Source organism: Onychomys torridus, chromosome 10 (genome assembly GCF_903995425.1).
Source record: "Onychomys torridus chromosome 10, mOncTor1.1, whole genome shotgun sequence".
Classification (NCBI taxonomy): Eukaryota; Metazoa; Chordata; class Mammalia; order Rodentia; family Cricetidae; genus Onychomys; species Onychomys torridus.
In genome coordinates, this window is record NC_050452.1 from 98,506,066 (window position 1) to 98,522,646 (window position 16,581).

Consider the following 16,581-nt stretch of genomic DNA (forward strand, 5'->3'; position numbering starts at 1 on the left):
CTAAGATATTAATACATTTGCTTTTGTTTTCCTTTCCATCTTGATAACTTGTAGACATAACTTACCTCCTTGACTTAACACTGAAACTCTGCCGTCTAGCCTGGCCACTAGTGCTCAGCATTCCATTTCCTTACTCAAACACATCGGCCCTCCAACAAAACCAAACTAGACTGGACAGCTTGGCTGTACTGAACCAAGCACTCTGTGGCATGGAGAAAGTTCTTGTTAGGACTCAGAAAATCTAGATACATAGCCATTTGCCAGAAGATACCTGACCGTATGGAAACTTCTCTATTAAAGAGCTCACTTAGTCCACAAGATTGTTTTGGGAATCAAAATGAAATAGTAGATATATGACTCATATTGAGTGTAAAAGCCATTTTCAATATAACATATTATAGTTACCAACATCTGTAAACATTCTGGTCCCTTGCCTGGAATTTCCTTATCTATCTTCACCCACTATCTTTAAACTTTTAAAACATTTATTTATTATTAGTATGTTGGGGGAAGCACATATCTTTTCAAAGCTCCTTTCCCTTTGCATAAATCTGGTTCTGACTTACTAAATTAGAACATTTTTGTTTAGTTTTTACTTTTTTTTTGAGACAAGATTTCTCTGTGTAGTTTTGGTGCCTGTCCTGGATCTTGCTCTGTAGACCAGGCTGGCCTCAATCAAACTCACAGAGATCCGACCGCCTCTGCCTCCCGAGTGCTGGGATTAAAGGTGTGGACCACCACTGCCCAACACTTTTTACTTTTTTTGAGCCCAGGTTGGACATCGACTCATGGCTTTCCTGCCTTGGCGCTTCTAGGGTGCTGTGATTACAGCACGCATCACCTCACACAGCCAAATATTTTTACAGCCTATCTATATTATAATTGTCTATATACTCATCTGTCCACAATTCCTGGGTTATAATCTTGGGTAGAAGACCATCTCCTTCATCCTCCTACCCTCCATGTCACCCAGCACAACACTTAGCTCATGGCAGACCCAAATGAATTCCTGCATTTCATGCATGTGTTTACCTGCCTAAGGCCATGCAGTGCTGAAGTTTGATTTTGTTGGTGTGCTAGTTTCATTTGCTGTGACACACACCTGGGAGGCACAGTTTAAAGGAGGAAAGACTTGTTTAGGCTCCTGACTTCAGCCTTTGGTTATCTGGTTCCATGTTTCTAGACTATGATAAGGCAGCACATCATCCAGAAAGGCATTATAGAGGGGATCTAATCACCATGTGATAGCCAGGAAGCACCCTTTGTCTTTTATCATTCTCAAATGTTCTTCTAGTTTCCCTAATAGGATTTAGCATTTCTTTTCTCATGTCCTACAGGAATGAGCCAGGGATAAAAGATGTTTCAAAGCCTCATCATCCTCAACCATGTCTCATCTCTAAAGTCTTCTCCCAATATGGCACACCACCTAGAGACCTTCAAACATGAACCTGTGGGGGCACTTCATTCCCAAACCATAGCACATGGTGTTCCCTCAACTGTTACATCATTTTCCTCTTCCTTCCTTCCTCCCTCCAGCCCTTCCTCTCTCCCTCCTTCTCTCTCCCCTTTCCCTCCCTCCTCCCTATGTTTCTCTGCCTCTCTCTGTCTGTCTCTCTCTGCTTTCTGTCTTTCTCTCCCCCTTTCTCTTCTCTTCTCTTCTCATTCTCTCTCTCTCTCTCTCTCTCTCTCTCTCTCTCTCTCTCTCTCTCTCATCTGTATGTATTGTGTGAGTCTGTCAGTTCAGTCTGTCTGTCTGTCTCTAGCTCTCTCCAAGGTTTACTCTAACCCTGGCTGGTCTGGAACTTGCTGTATAGACTAAGCTGGCCTTGAATTCCAAGGTCCACCTGCAGATGAAGCTTGTGACCAACATGATCTCGAAGCCTGAAGCTGGCCAGCTTGACTGAACTCAGAGATCTGTTCACTTTCTTTGCACCCCCAGATTCCTGAAAGGATCACCTATTTTGTCGAAGAGATTTCCTGAGCACCTGTCCAAGAGAAGTGAAGCCACAACCTCAAGAATGTGGAGAACATTTTAACCCCTTGTGTTTATAACAGAGCTTCTCCTTAGCTGTATGGCTCTTCTGAAAAAGAGACACACTGTCTTACTTAAACAAAGGGAAAACCCTTCAAGGTTAGAGATGGTGTCTGCTCTCAAAGAAAAGCCTGCAGAAAAAGGGCTGGCTCCATGACAGACCCCAGACACACCTCACCTTTAAGGTCCTTTGCATTTAGCTGTTCCCAGTCCTAAAAGTACAGCATCTGTCTGGGCCTGGTGGTACAGGCCTGTAATCTCACCTACTCTCTGGAGGCTGAAGCAGGAAGATGGCAGGGTCAGGTCCAGCCAGGGCTACAGGCTGAATTCATGGCACTCAGAAAAACTGTCTTCTAGTTGTGACAAAACACATATTGAGATCACAATGGCACACAAAGCAAGCTCACTTCATGGGTACCCAAGACCCACACCAGAAGAGTTAACCACAACAGAGAAGCAAGACTTTCTATTCTGAGTTAAGCCTTGGGAACAACAGTAGAAAATACAGAACATGTTTGTGGACATTCCAGAATGCCACAGAAAATAACCGGAGGGCACAGGCAGGGGAGGAAAACCACTGAGAACAGGGAGACTCAGTTATACATGGCTGATTCATGTCTGGGATTCTCTGCCAAACAGTTGTAACCATGGAAGTTCTAGCTGAGAAGGAAGCTGGGTAAAACACCAGCCAGAGCGGTGGCCAAATGCCAGCTTAGCAGTGGGTGTGAGCTGCTGTGCCTCACCGAAGCCAGATTCCTCTTTGCACCACACTTTGGTCCTCTCAAAGCCAGAAGGTGTCTTGGCAGGCCACCTGACAGAGCAAAGCTGGGTGGGGAGAATCCCATGGGTGGCACCCACAGGTGCACTAGAGAGAAGCCCCATCTATATACATAGAACCTAGAGCAGGAATCAGGAGGGCAGGAATGGGGTGGGGTGGGGTAGCCCGAGAACCAGTGGGTCTAACTCACCAAGATGAAAAATGGCCAACAACCGCTAAGACTCAGGAAGATGAGTAAGCTCACTGCTTCTAACTAGGAGCGTCGGGGAGACGATGTCCACTGTGCCTGGAATGGTTAAACAGACCATCCACAAAGGGCCTTGGAGTTGTCATCGGGTTTCCATATTCTCACCCAGAGCCAGCTCACTGGGCTGTCCCCATTCACCTTCAACTCTTGGACTCCCTGAATTGCACTGTGCCTCTCACTTCCAGCAGTAGCCGGGGTCATTATTTCTCCTGCCCGGTCCTTCCTCCTCCCCCACCATCTTTTCCTCCTGTCTTCCTCTCTGACTACTTCCTGCCTTATAGCACTCAATTAAAACCTTCCAGGGCCAGGCCCCACATGAGAATGAGGCATGTTGGCCCAGCCATGCATGTTTCCCAAGTCCAGTGTGCAGCTGAATTAGCAACTACCAGTTAAGATCCTATGGGCCCATCCTTATGGCTGGAACTTCTCCAGTGGGCCCTTCTGGAGGCTAAACAAACTCTACTTCAAAGTCAAATTCTGAGGGCTGTTTCTAGAGCTGCTGGCCTGTCAACTTAGGAACCCACAGGGTTTCCTAGAGTATGAATCCCTTTCATGGCTAATCCAGTCCTCGGAATTCCAAGGAACTTCATCCTTTACTGATTGAATATCCATTGTTCTCAGTTCTATGAGATTCCTGTAAATTCAGTCTTTCTAAATGTTCCAGCCACTGGGTTGGTTGACCAGTCCAACCCTGCTGGTGTTGAAAGCCATCTGGGAGTCCCATACTTCTTCCCCTGCCCCAGGGAGTAGGGATGAAGGACATTTATTTGTAACTAGCCTGAAGCCATTATTAGTCAGTGCAGAGCCTGTGGGTGCAGAAACAGACAAGCCTCCAGATCAGAGAGTCATCCCACTCACAGTGGGATCAGGAAGTCCCTCTGGGTGCCAGAGAATCCCAAGATGCCTAAGGGTGGTGGTAAAGGGGGCTGCCATAGATCATGACTGTGGAGTTCTGGGAGCTCATTGTCTAGCTTCTAGAAATCCAAGAAGAGGGACAGACTGTCTGCATGGTTTGGCTATCAGGACCCTCCTGTGGAAACTTCCCATAAGCGATTCTGTGCTTGGAGAATAGGAAAAAGTAATCATATATGTTAACACCTTGGATTTATGGTCAGTCATTAGTCCAGACAGGTCAGGCCTGTGATTTCCAAGGTAATGTTAATATAAGTAAGAAACACCCAGGTAACTAGGGAGTTTCCCCTCAGAAAGGCACACTTTATAAAGTCAGCTCTTCCATCTGCTTAAACCAGATCAAATTCAGCCTAGCTGAACGTGTATGGACTTAGTCAGTCACGAGTTAGAGTGGCAGTTAAGGACTCCAACTTGATGGGGTCCGTGCTGAATACATTAGCTCACCACTTGGCAAGGTTGCAACACAGGCCTGTTGGAGCTCATCTACCCTACCAGAGGGAGCTAGCTATACTGCACTCACCTAAACATGCCTTGTTTGACATAAAGCAAGGGCCCTCCATGGAGGAGCCCAGACCACATATGACAGAACCATCCATAGGGTTGGCTTAGACCCTCCTAGAACATTCTGCAGTAGACTAAGGGGACAGAGTCTGAATTCAGACCCTTTATCATTACCCCACTTTTTTTGTACTAGAGCCATATAAGAAAAGAGAAAAAATAGGATAATGCCACTGAATATGATCTGTTCGTAAGCAGCAAATCACAAAAAGCAATTTTCTATTCACATCTCACAGTTAGTGCAAACCTTGGGAAGTGATCTGGAGTGAGTATAAGATGCGCAGGCTATAGAATGACATCTGTGTGTCTAGCATTGAGAAAAAAAATGAAGGAGAGCTCAATATCAAATGTTGGTGCCACAGTGGGGTGTCTCTCTAACTCAGAGGCTATCAGAAGTCAGCCAGGAGATGTAATTACCAGGCCTGGGTGAGTCATGCAGACTCAAAAGGACCAGCCCTGCAAATACAAGACTGAGCATCACCTCTGCCTTCCATTTCTCTGTCTGATGGGCCCAGTGAGCCACAGCAAGCTGATGGGATCCCCTGTGGGTAGGGAGAGTAAAGACTGATCCCTTCCCTAGAAAGGAGCCCCTATGGCCTTCCCAGGCTAAAATGGAAACTGGGTGGTGCTTGCCCAGGCAGTGCTGCTCAGCACTCTGAATTCTCTGTCCCTTCCCCATCCTCTCTGCCAGGTGATGTCTCAAATTCAGAAAATTTAAACGGTCTGAACCCAAATCCAACAGATCTCAGCGGGGATGAGGAGGGGTTGGTTGTGCATGGGCAGATTGCAATAATAACTGTGTAGGAAACTGTCATGAAGAGATTATTTTGCACGGTTACTAAAAACATCTGTTTTAAATGACAATACAGTAAAGAAAGCCAGACCCATCCTTCCCAGCTCTGGTCCTGTGCCTTCCTCAGACTGACAGCACTTGAGTTCTGAGAACAGGGGCATCCTCTAGCCTTTTATGCCCCCAGCTTTCAATGGTTTCCCGTGTCCCCACTACCCAGGGACTAGGCAGCGTTACATGTTCTGCTGAGTAACTCATCTTCCTCTGCTCCCACAACCTTGGTCCCCAGAGTGTCACAATCCTGCAGAGACCTCCATAGTCATCTCTTGGAACGCCACTTGAATCATGTAGCTCCTCAATCAGAGAAGGGAAGAACCGTCAATGCTGAAATCATAAATAGTTAATACTATTACATACTGAGCGTTACCCCATGGACTCCCCAGCATGTTGCTTATGGTCTAAATGTGCTGAGCCACCCCCAGTAGATTATTTCTAGGGAAAAGAAGAAGAAGAAGAAAAAGCACTCTATGCACTTTTCCCACCAAACAGTGTTTTGGCAGGACCCCGTCACTCTGAAGTATTGATGCTTTACTTACGCTGCGGTGTTTAATCATATGAATTTTCCTTACACTGAAACCCTGGATTACACACATGGCCTGTGCTGCTCCCCTTGCTGACCTCAGCTGCCCCCCCTCCCCGAGGCTATGTGCTGGATTCCCATACCAACCTCTGGAAGTTCCCAGAATGCCTTGTCCTAGCAGATGGCTCCGCTCTTTAATTAGCTGTACAGTTGCTGCTTCCCCTTGCTTAATATCAGGAAGCTTCTACTTGCTTTGTCCCCTTCCCCCTCTTGGCCATGCTGCCTTCCTACTATTCTTCTCCCATTTTGAACGTTTGTTTCATCTTTTCCCCTTGGGTGTGTTATGGGAATCTCATCTCCATCTAGGGACTTCTGCCAAGCTGTCTGGACTCCTCCATGTACGGAGTGCTAAGTCTTCCTTAAGCTCCACTTTCCCCTTATTTGGAATGAATGCCCATACCCTAGAAGCTATTCTAGGGCCCAGCATCATTAAGAGTCAAGATGAGTGTGGTTTGCAAACTACCCTGCCTTAGAGAACTCCTAATATTCAGCTGTGTATGCCTTGTTAACATACACAGTGGGCAGCATAATGTGAAGATATTAACCACTGGGATGCAGAATGCTTTATTTTATTTTGTATGTGAGGATAGTTCATGAACCTTTTTCCTCAACAGAGCTGCCCTTCCCCATGGGATTTGCTTTGAGCGGTGGATGTTCAAATTAATTTCATCTTCTGGTGATATGTACTAATTGGCTAGTTGGTGAGCAGTAGCCAAAAATCGTAGCATACTCCAACAGAAAGTCAAGTGGACAATTAAGCAAAATCATGATGGCTGATGAGCCAACTGATCAGATGCCATTGGAACACTGGCATCCTCAGGAGCCCGGCCAGGAAAACATCAGAGGACAACGATGTGTTAAACTGTGTGGGGTGAGCTCTGAACCCATCATGACCTTAAAGGAGAAATATATGGGGACAGCAGCTTTGCAGATGCCCGGGGGAGTGAGAGTTCAGTCTTTGAATAAAGGGGGGAGATGAGAAGGAAGAGGTGAGTCTGTGTGAGTGTCAGCAAAGGTTCTAAAAGTGACTCCGGGCAAGTCATAGAGGATGAACCTGACTGCTGGGAGCAGGAAGTAAGCTTGGGTAGAATGAGGAAGAGTGAATTAATTGTTAAGGGGGAAACCAGAGATGATGGAGGAAAAGAAAAATGGAGTAAAGCCAAAATCGTGTAGCCAAAAGTGATGTCGGAAGACAGATCCTGCAGTTGAGAACTTTATTTGACTATCCTTTTAGGTTCTTTGGACTATATACTCAGCCTCAAAACATTACTTCTAACATCTACTCATCCATTTTAGATTTTTTTAAAAAAATTATTTGACTAGTTAATAAATGACACTTTATATGTTCCATTTTTTTCCATCCTTAGGAGAGGGTATTGGATTAATAACAAGTCATGCACAGGGCACTTGGGCAGAAAGAGAAATCTACCCGATCTGTCTGCATTGCATTAAGAGTTCCAGAGCCAGGCAGTAGATCCAAAAAACTTCATACATGTTGACTGTGTTCTGTAACATTCATGATAGGCACACTCACACTTACTCAAACCCCCCACCCCAAGAAGCCCTAACTTCTTATTCTGTAGAAATGGCTCAGTGGTTTGTCTACAGTCATGGGCAAGTTTCCAGAACCAAGTGTTCTACTCCCAGGAGAGCTTGTTGTGGTGGGGACAGCTCAGGTCATGGGGAAGGCTTTGTGCTCTGCAAGAGGCTGAGACATTGTTCACATACTTCTTGAGCATTATCCCTCCCTGTGCATATTATAGGATGATGAGTTTTAACTCTAACTTCTCTGTTACAACTTTATATAAAAATAAGCTTACATGAACTGCTAGTCGGATTGGAAATTAATTGCACTTCCGTGTCATCTGTGTGATTTGTGAAAACTGCCTTTCCTGGCTTCTGTAGAACCAAGTTTTAATGTTCCAAATGTAGATTTGCCCATCTGTAACTCTTTCGTCTCTACGTTGGTGGCATCTCGGGACACAGTTACTCTTGGAACATAAGGGAATATTCCTAAAGTAACTGGTAGTGTGAGTCATTTGTCTGGAACATTATCAGAGGGAACAATGGACAGAGAATTTACAGGAGGCTTCTAACTGCTAGGTGCTTTCAGAGCAACCTGATTCATTAATGGAATTTTAGCTTTCTTTTAAAAATAGAATATGATTCCTTCCTACAGATTCATTGAGGATCTGGTTGTCTTTTCTCCTTTCAGTGTTCTTTCTTCTCCTTGTCCTATACCCCATCCCTCTTCTTTCTCTTCAAAGAATGACTGATTCAAAAGAAAAGGCCATCTAAGATTTGAGGGCAGTAATGGTTTTTAAAAATAAGAAATGAACTTGAAAGATAGATGAGCATTATTGGAAGCAAAGGAGATTGGATGAGAATTAACTGAGTCGTGCAGGTAAGAAAGCAGAGAGGTGTAGACTGGTTAGTACACAGGCATCTGAGACAGTGAAATATGAATGAGCCTCGGGCTGGGGAAGCCTTGTGGTGGGCTTGTCCTCATACCTGACAGCACTGTGGCAGTCTGGCTCTTTTCTGGAGTTGCCTGGGTGACTAAGGGAAGGGGAGCAGTGGACAGACAGTCACCCTATAGACAGGATATTTGCCAGACAGATGTTTACAGCCCTGAAGTCCCTAGTGGAACAAGAACATAGGTAAGTAAACAATTAGCTTTATCTTGGGTCGGTCCCTATGCATTGAAAAAAATCTGGGATTTTCTCTTTTGGTTGGAATCCAGACACAGAGGGTAACTTAGAAGCCAATATCATGACTCATGAGTTGGCCCTGAGAACAGATTTTTGAGAATTTTACGTCATAAAATCAGCACAGGATGAATTGAAACCTTTCTTTTTGTCTAATGTCCATATCCTTTGAGACAGAAATAAATTCTGGATTCTCTTTGACTTTCTTGGAAGAAAGATAGAATGGGAAGAGAAGTTATTTGTAAAGAGTCATTGAACTTAAGCAGAAAAAAACCTTCTGGAATTGAACTCTGGAACACTCAAGTAGTGGAAGATGATTGTCGGAAATGGTGTTGCTTTCCAGTGGAAGGCATGCAGTGAGGGCCTTTCTGCCTTGGGGAAGGGGTTGTCACATCAGCCAGCAGTTGTGTCAACTTCTCCTTCCACACAAGACTTACCCTGGGTTGGCGTTAAGTGCTCCCCACATTTCTTCTCCCTGCCACCATGCATCTTTCTATAATCTACATTCTATCTTTACCAGGAGTTTCCCAGCCTGCCCTTGTAATGCAGGCCTGATATCCCAGCCAAGGAAGAGGTTGAGGCAAGAGGATCTCAAATTTAAGGCATGCCTGGGTTACACAGTGAGTTTGAGGCCCGTCTAGACATCTTAATTAGACCCTGTCTCAAAATAAAAAATTAAACCATGTCTACAGATAGAGCTCAGCAGTCAAGTACTTGCCTAGCATACATAAGACCCCACGTTCAATCTCCATTTGGGGTAGGGAGTGGGATATGCTTCCTCACTTCCTCTGCATATCCCCAGTGAGTTCCCAGACCAAGAAGCATCGAAGATCTAGGCAGCCTGATATAGGCAGACAGATCCTGGTATCATCCCTGAACAATGTCAGTGGGAAGAATTCTAAACACCCGTGGATTCTACCAACGCAAAGACAAGGGGGAACAACCTGCCCCACCTACTCTGAGGGCTACTGATTACTTCATTACTTAATCATTAATTGATAGGGTTTTCCTTTGCCAAAGAATACATGCAGAGTCTGAAAGCTATTGTGTGTATGTGGGGGAGGGAGTGGGTATTTGTCAATTTAGATGCTGTTTGTTAAACGCTTGCTGAGTCCAGCCTTGGTCCAACAAGGTCGTTTGCAAAGACCAGGGGTTTTCTGTCAGTGTTTTGCCAGGAACTGATGCTAACAACCACCCTCGGCCTTACCTTCTACGTCAGGGAAGATACCGACTTTTATTATCTAGAACTTGTAGAATTCTTGGTAGACCCTGGTAGCAAAATGGTAAAGTCATTTATGCTTTTAAATATTCTACATGTGGACTCCACTTGCTCAACTAAAGTTGTTTTATATATTTCAAGGGAAGCTCACCACATAGTTTTCCCCAATGTGAACTGTCTGGTGATAGCTTTGATTAGGGATATCCCTGGGTTCAGATGGTTTTAATGGACTCTGCTTTCACCAGGAAGGCTGTTAGAATAGTAAGAGAACTGGAGGGAGATCACTCTAATAACCCTGCCCTGCCTTTAGTAGTTCCGTTTTAGCATAATGGGTTTCTGAAGTATGCCACCATTACAAGTACAAGGTCAGACAGATTGGTGGAACCAACTAGAGAGTTCAGATGCGGATCCACACATGTATGGCAAATGGATAGACCAGAGAGCATCACTAATGATTCGGCAGCATAAATCTGGTCCTCTCAACATGGTACTGAAGCGATTAGAGGGCCTTTGGGGAAAGGACCTGTATATCATAACAGAGGCAAAAATCAGTTCAATATTAAACAAAAACCTACTTGGAGAGAACTTACATATAAAGACCATGGAAGAGAACAGGGCTCTTTAGAGCATTAGGGCCAAGTTTATTAACAAGACTCAATAAATGCAAAGCATGGGCTAGGCATGATGGGGTACACTTTTAATCTCAGCACTCGGGAGGCAGAGGCAGGTTGATCTCTGTGAGTTCAAGGCCAGCCTGGTCTATAGAGCGAGTCCTGGACAGACAAGGCTACACAGAGAAACTCTGTTTAAAAAAACAAAAACAAAAACAAAAAAACAAAAACAAACAAAATAAACCCACAAGCAAAGAAAACCTTGCTACAGTGAATCATATTAAAATGAAGCTCAGGCATGGGGCTCCTACTTGTAATAATAACATGCAAAAGGCTGAGTAAGAAGGATCACGAGTTTCAAGCCCACTTGTGCTACATAAGGGAGACCATGTCTTAAAAAACCAAGTTCTGCTTGAAGACTGTGAGGGAGGTCTATTGCCTGTCTGCTAGGCCCCTGACAAGATGCCATTGTTCCCCCTCCTAATGGAGGCTGGTGCTTCCGGCCGTGATGCTGGGAAGATGGATGCAGGTTGTATGACTCGGACACTCGGATCTCACAATAGAACCATTCCTGTGAGCCTTTGCTATGGGGGCAGCAGCTTTTCCCCAGTCCCCCAAGCTCCTCCAACCCAGAACAACCTCCTGAGATCCCTTGATCTCAACCTGTAGGGGAAGGGCAGAGCAGCAGGGGGTGCTCACAGAGGTGGGAGAAAGGAGTTCAAAGGCCTGCCAGATCCAGTTATGTGGCGTCCAAGCCCTTGGGGTCTCAGAAGCCCAGAGGAAGCCAGGGAGAAGGCGAGTCCCACGTTCTATAAGAGGGCATTCAGACTAGGAAATGTCTGAGACAAGGCCAGAAATGTACATATAAACACAGCCTAGGGCTGTCCCCACATGTCCCCCTTGTCACACAAAAAGCCAGTATCACAGCTGGGGTCACGATTTGTAGAGAAGGAAACATGAAATATATTTAGAGCTTTCGAAACTGTAATTGTTTTGCACATTCTTACAAAGGGAGAAATAATAATAATAAAAAAATCCCAAGAGATTAAAAAAAAAAAGCTTCTAATCCTTGAGATGAGTGGGAAAATCTTGCATACTGGGGTCATATCCTTGCCGGTTCAGGATATCAGTATGCACTGGAAATAGATGCTGGAAGGGGAGATTCCATGTTCTGGGAGTGCTGATTGTGCAAGAAGACTTTCCAGGCCAAGAGGGGAAGGTTGTGACTTTCCCAGGCTCCCAGGGCAAGTTAAGCCTGTAGTTAGATATTTAACTAGGCTTGAAGACCCCAGACGGAGGGAATAATTAACTTACTCATTCCATAAGTAGGGCAGAACATCCAGGAAGGCAGAGTCTAGTTCTGCAGCAATGGAGTGCCCCTCTGCAGGAACCCAGGCTCCTGGCTCTCTGTCCCCTCCAAGGTGCACTGTCCTAAGTCTGTCTGAAGAGCCCTCCCTGGTGGCTGAGGTCTGGCATTCAGAATGAGTTGATGGGAAATAGCAATCACTCCACCAGAAGGTAGGAGTGTGGGCTGGTAAAGTGCCTGCTCACAAGCATGGGGACCTGAGTTGTGATCTCTGTCACCCATACACAAGTCAGATATTAGGATGTTCAGCTGTTAGCACCAGCCAGTCAGAGATCCTCAGAGATCACTGGCCAACAAGTCTAGCCAGTTGGGGAGCTTCAAGTACTCTGAAATGAGGTGGAGGGCTGGAGAGATGGCTCAGCGGTTAGGAGCATTGAATGTTCTTCCAGAGGACCCAGGTTCAACTCCCAGCAACCTCATGGCAGCTCACACCTGTCTATATAACTCCAGTTTCAGGAGACCCGACACCCATGGGAAAAACACCAATACATATAAAGCAAAATTTAAAAAAATAAATAAGGTAGAAAGAAATAAGAGGAAGACACTCAAAGACACACTAAATAATTGTAATTTTTTAAAAAAAAAATTTAGAGCAATTTAAGAAGAGGTAGATATGCCAGACTTTCCTGCCGCAGTGTTTTGGAGCTGGCCCCCCAGGGGGAAGGAGCAGTAAGCCAGGCCATGGCTCTTTCCGTATCTGTTGACTTCAGAAGCAGGAGTTTCAGGGCCAAACCCGAAATCAGCTTTAGTGCGTTTGCTTGTATTGGCTCCAAGAAACTGTGGAGGATTAAAGTTCTGAGGCTTTCTCATGATTCCTCTCCACACACTAGTCTCTTTCTCCCATTGATTAAAGCAGGAATCAGCAAATTCCTTCTGTAAAGACCAGGACTGCCAATATTTAGGCCACACAGTGTGGAATACAAACCCCTTGATCCTTTCACAGTGATAAAAAAGCAGCTAGAGACACTCTGAACGAGTGGATGAGGCTGTAACTGTAACATTTATGGACATTAAACATGAATTTCTTCCAGTTTTGACACACCATTTTCCCCAAACATTTGGACTGATTATTCTTTGCTTGGAGGCCATGCAGATATAACTAGGAAGCCAAATTTGGTTCATGGGCCATAGTCAGGAACGGAGAGACATACAAGCTTCCAGCAGAAAGGATGCCCACCACGGGTTGATCCTGAGTAAGGGTCTCTGTACTAACAGGAGCTGGGGTAGAAAGGGTTAAGTACTGCATTCCAGAACTGGGAGGATGAGGAGGTATCATCCAGCCTCTCTTTCCTGGCCCCAGATCTGTTCACATTCTTGAGCACAGCCTCAAGGGGTACCCTCCTCTTTAGCAATGCTTCCTACTGGGAGCTCAGGCACTGAGAACCCTGGAACGGGGTCACCTCTTGCCCTCTCTTTGAGGGCTTGGTCCCAACAGAAGGCAGCCACTGTTTTAAGCATCTGCCTTCTCCACTAACGGCAGGACCCTCTCATCACCTTTATGGACCCCCCAGTTCCCAGGATAGCCCTCTTGAATCGTACACAAACAAGATTGCTTGGGCATTCTCTGTGCATTTTCAAATGAAATGACCTCTTAGATTTTTGTTTGTTTGTTTGTTATACAAGGAGTAGTTGTTTGTTAGCACTGTCCTCCGAGTAAAGATGCTGGTAAACAAAGGAAGGGAAACATTAAGCATTTCAGAACTGAAATTTCTCTGTTAATGGAAAAATCCCAGCTAATGCAAAACAGCTGGTAAAAGAAAACTCATTTGAGCTTGTCTGGGGAAAAGAAGACCATTTTGTTAGCAGCAGATTTTTCTTACTAATTGTGTTTGTTGTTGGGTTTGCTGGTTTGCTTATTTCAATTCTTGCATTCCCTAAGAAGAGAGTAATATCATGCCGGCGACAGGAAGAAGCCTGTTAGTCTGGCCTTTGAGATGCACATTAGATAATCCACTGAGGGGAGGGCCTCATAACCAAATATTGATGTCCTAGGAAACTGACTGATGTTGAGCTGCTGAAAGATGGACTTGGCTCTCTGGCTTCTCTTGTAGGTCCTTCCATAGTGACGCCCCCCAAGGACATCTGGAATGTCACTGGTGCCAAGGTGTACTTGAGCTGTGAAGTCATCGGCATCCCGACCCCCGTCCTCATCTGGAACAAGGTCAGTAGTGCAGGCTTCAGGAAAGCATCCTGCAAGCCGGAACGCCCTTCTTGCATGGCAGTGTGGTAGGATGTACAGTTCAGTCTGCACCACTGCCTATTGCTTCTCAGAGCTGAAGCCTGTGGCAGCGGATACCACCTCTACGTTAGCAGCTGTCTCTCCTGACCTCCACCTGTCACCTCCCTGATTCTGTTAGCAGTGTTCAAGCCGGGAGTCCAGGAAACTCAGAGAACCATGAATGTCTAAGCCCGCTCTGTTCATTATTTTTTCCATTGCTATGACTAATATACCTGACAGACTCATTCAAGGAAGGATAGGTTTAATTTTGGCTTCCAGTTGTAGAGGGTCCCAGTCTACACAGCAGAAAGGCATGGTGGCATCACTCAGTCCATGGTGGCAGGACCATAGAACAGGGGCTGTTCCTATGGCAATGGACCAGGAAGCAGAAAGCAGCTGGAGCAGAGGCCTAGCTGTAACATTCAGAGGCCTGCCCCAGGTAAACTATGTCCACTGGCCAGGCCTCGCCTACTAAAGCTTCCACAGCCTCTCCACATAGCATCACCAGCTGGGGGCACACATTCAAAACAGGACTCTTATGGGAGCAATTTCAGATTCAAACCTTAACAATCGCCCTCAGGGTGCCTGCACACGTGTGTATGTGGGTACGAATGTGCGTGTGGTTAGATGACACCCCACTACCACCACCAACACCAAGAGGAAACTGTAGCATAATGATTAGGAATGTAAGTCCTGGGGCAGTAGAGATGTCTCAGTGGTTAATAGCACTTGCTGCTCTTCCGAGGACCTGAGTTCTGTTCCCGGCACCCACATGGCAGCTCCGGGACAACTGTCTGTAACTTCAGTCCCAAAGCATCTGACACCTTCTTCTGGTCCCTGCAGGCATTGGGCACATATGTGGTACACTTAAATACATGTAAGCAAACATTCATACAGGTAAATTAAAAAACAAAAGAATATTAGGATCTTACCTTCTGCCCCCCCCCACCCAATGTTTCCAGCTCCTGTTTGCCAGGATCTCATTGGCCTCCCTGAAGCTGAAGTCCTTAATGTGGGCTGGCGCCTTGGATCCTGTCTGTTGATAGAATTTATTCATAGCCCACAGGAGAAGGTGGGGAGGTCTGGCTACAAAAGAAAAAAGCTGGGTGGCCTTCGGTGAATATGGGTTATTTTTTATCACATTCCCTACACATTGGAAAACAGGAAATATTTTAAGAGCCGTGGGAGTGGGCTAAAAGGAGAAATGTGGGATTAGCCCAAGTCTCAAAGCTGTGGGACTCTAATTTAGAGACAGAGTTAGCTGCTCTAGAACATCAAAAAGAAACAAGGAGTGTCATGTCAGGAAAGATTTCTCCTCTCTGAATGTCCCTGGATGCTGACTCCAAGTGGAAAAGCATGGCGTTCTTAATAGTCGAGCTTCAGAATGGCTTTCCAAATGGAAAAATAATGTGAATTTCCCAGCCAGGTTGGCTGGACCCTCTGTAAGGCAGGACCTCTCATTCTCAATGGACCAAATAATTCTTTGTTGTTGTTTCAAGACAGGGTTTCTCTGTGTAACAGCCCTGGCTGTCCTGGAACTTGCTACGTAGACCAGGCTGGCCTTGAACTCACAGAGATCCACCTGCCTCTGCCTCCCAAGTGCTGGGATTAAAGGTGTGCACCACCACTGCCCTGCTGGGACCAAATAATTCTTTTGGTATGGTTGGCTAGTGCTTAGAAAATGTTTATCACCACCTCTGGCCTCTACCACTAGATACCAATAGCACCCACCGCCCACCTGCCCATCCCTGTTGACTATTAGAAATGTCTCCTCACATTGCCAAATGCCCTGTGAGGAGAAAGCATCACCACCTCAGAATGAAAACTGCTGAAATAAGCCTCTACTCGTTCATCTGTGTGAAACAAGTTGTAGATAATTATCCAAAGTTTTGTTTTTGAGACAGGACCTCATATAGCCCAGGCTGGCCTCAAATTTACTATATAGCTGATTATGACCTTGAACTCCTGAAAGAACCTCCTACCTCCATTTCCCAAGTGCTGAGATTATAGGTATTCACCACCACCCCCAGGTAAAGGTAAAGATTAAATAATCTGAATGCTAGAGAGATAGCCAGACAGTTAAGAGCACATGCTGTTTCTCTTGCAGAGGACCTAGGTCCCATTCCCAGCACCAAACTGGTGGATCACAACCATTTGTGACTTCAGTTCCAAGGGGTCTGACACCCTCTTCTGAACCCCACTAGCACAAGGCATGCACATGGCATACGTTCATACCTGCAGGCAAAACACTCAGCCGTAAAATAAAAATAAAAATAAAAAAGAGATTAAATAAATCAGGTAGAGTCGTGTGGCTTAATGCCAGAGACATAGCTCTCAGTGGCTCCTCTGAAGGTCAACATATTTTAGCCTGCCAGTAGAAGGAAAAAGGAAAACACCAACTTTCCAGATTTAAAACAAAACAAAACCTCACAGCTAGACCATACATTTACATATTTGTCCAATTTGTACATTTTAAGGCCTTCTACCTCATACCAAGTCTAT

At 45.4% G+C, this 16,581-nt stretch overlaps 1 protein-coding gene across 1 annotated transcript in view; it reads left to right on the top strand.

Annotated features, from left to right (window-relative positions):
* Igfbp7 (insulin like growth factor binding protein 7) overlaps positions 1 to 16,581 on the top strand; it is a 67,422-nt gene that overhangs the window by 42,601 nt on the left and 8,240 nt on the right. The window contains exon 2 of the mRNA XM_036200679.1: positions 13,913 to 14,022. Coding sequence (XP_036056572.1) covers positions 13,913 to 14,022 — 110 coding nt within the window. The remainder of the gene's footprint in view (positions 1 to 13,912; positions 14,023 to 16,581) is intronic.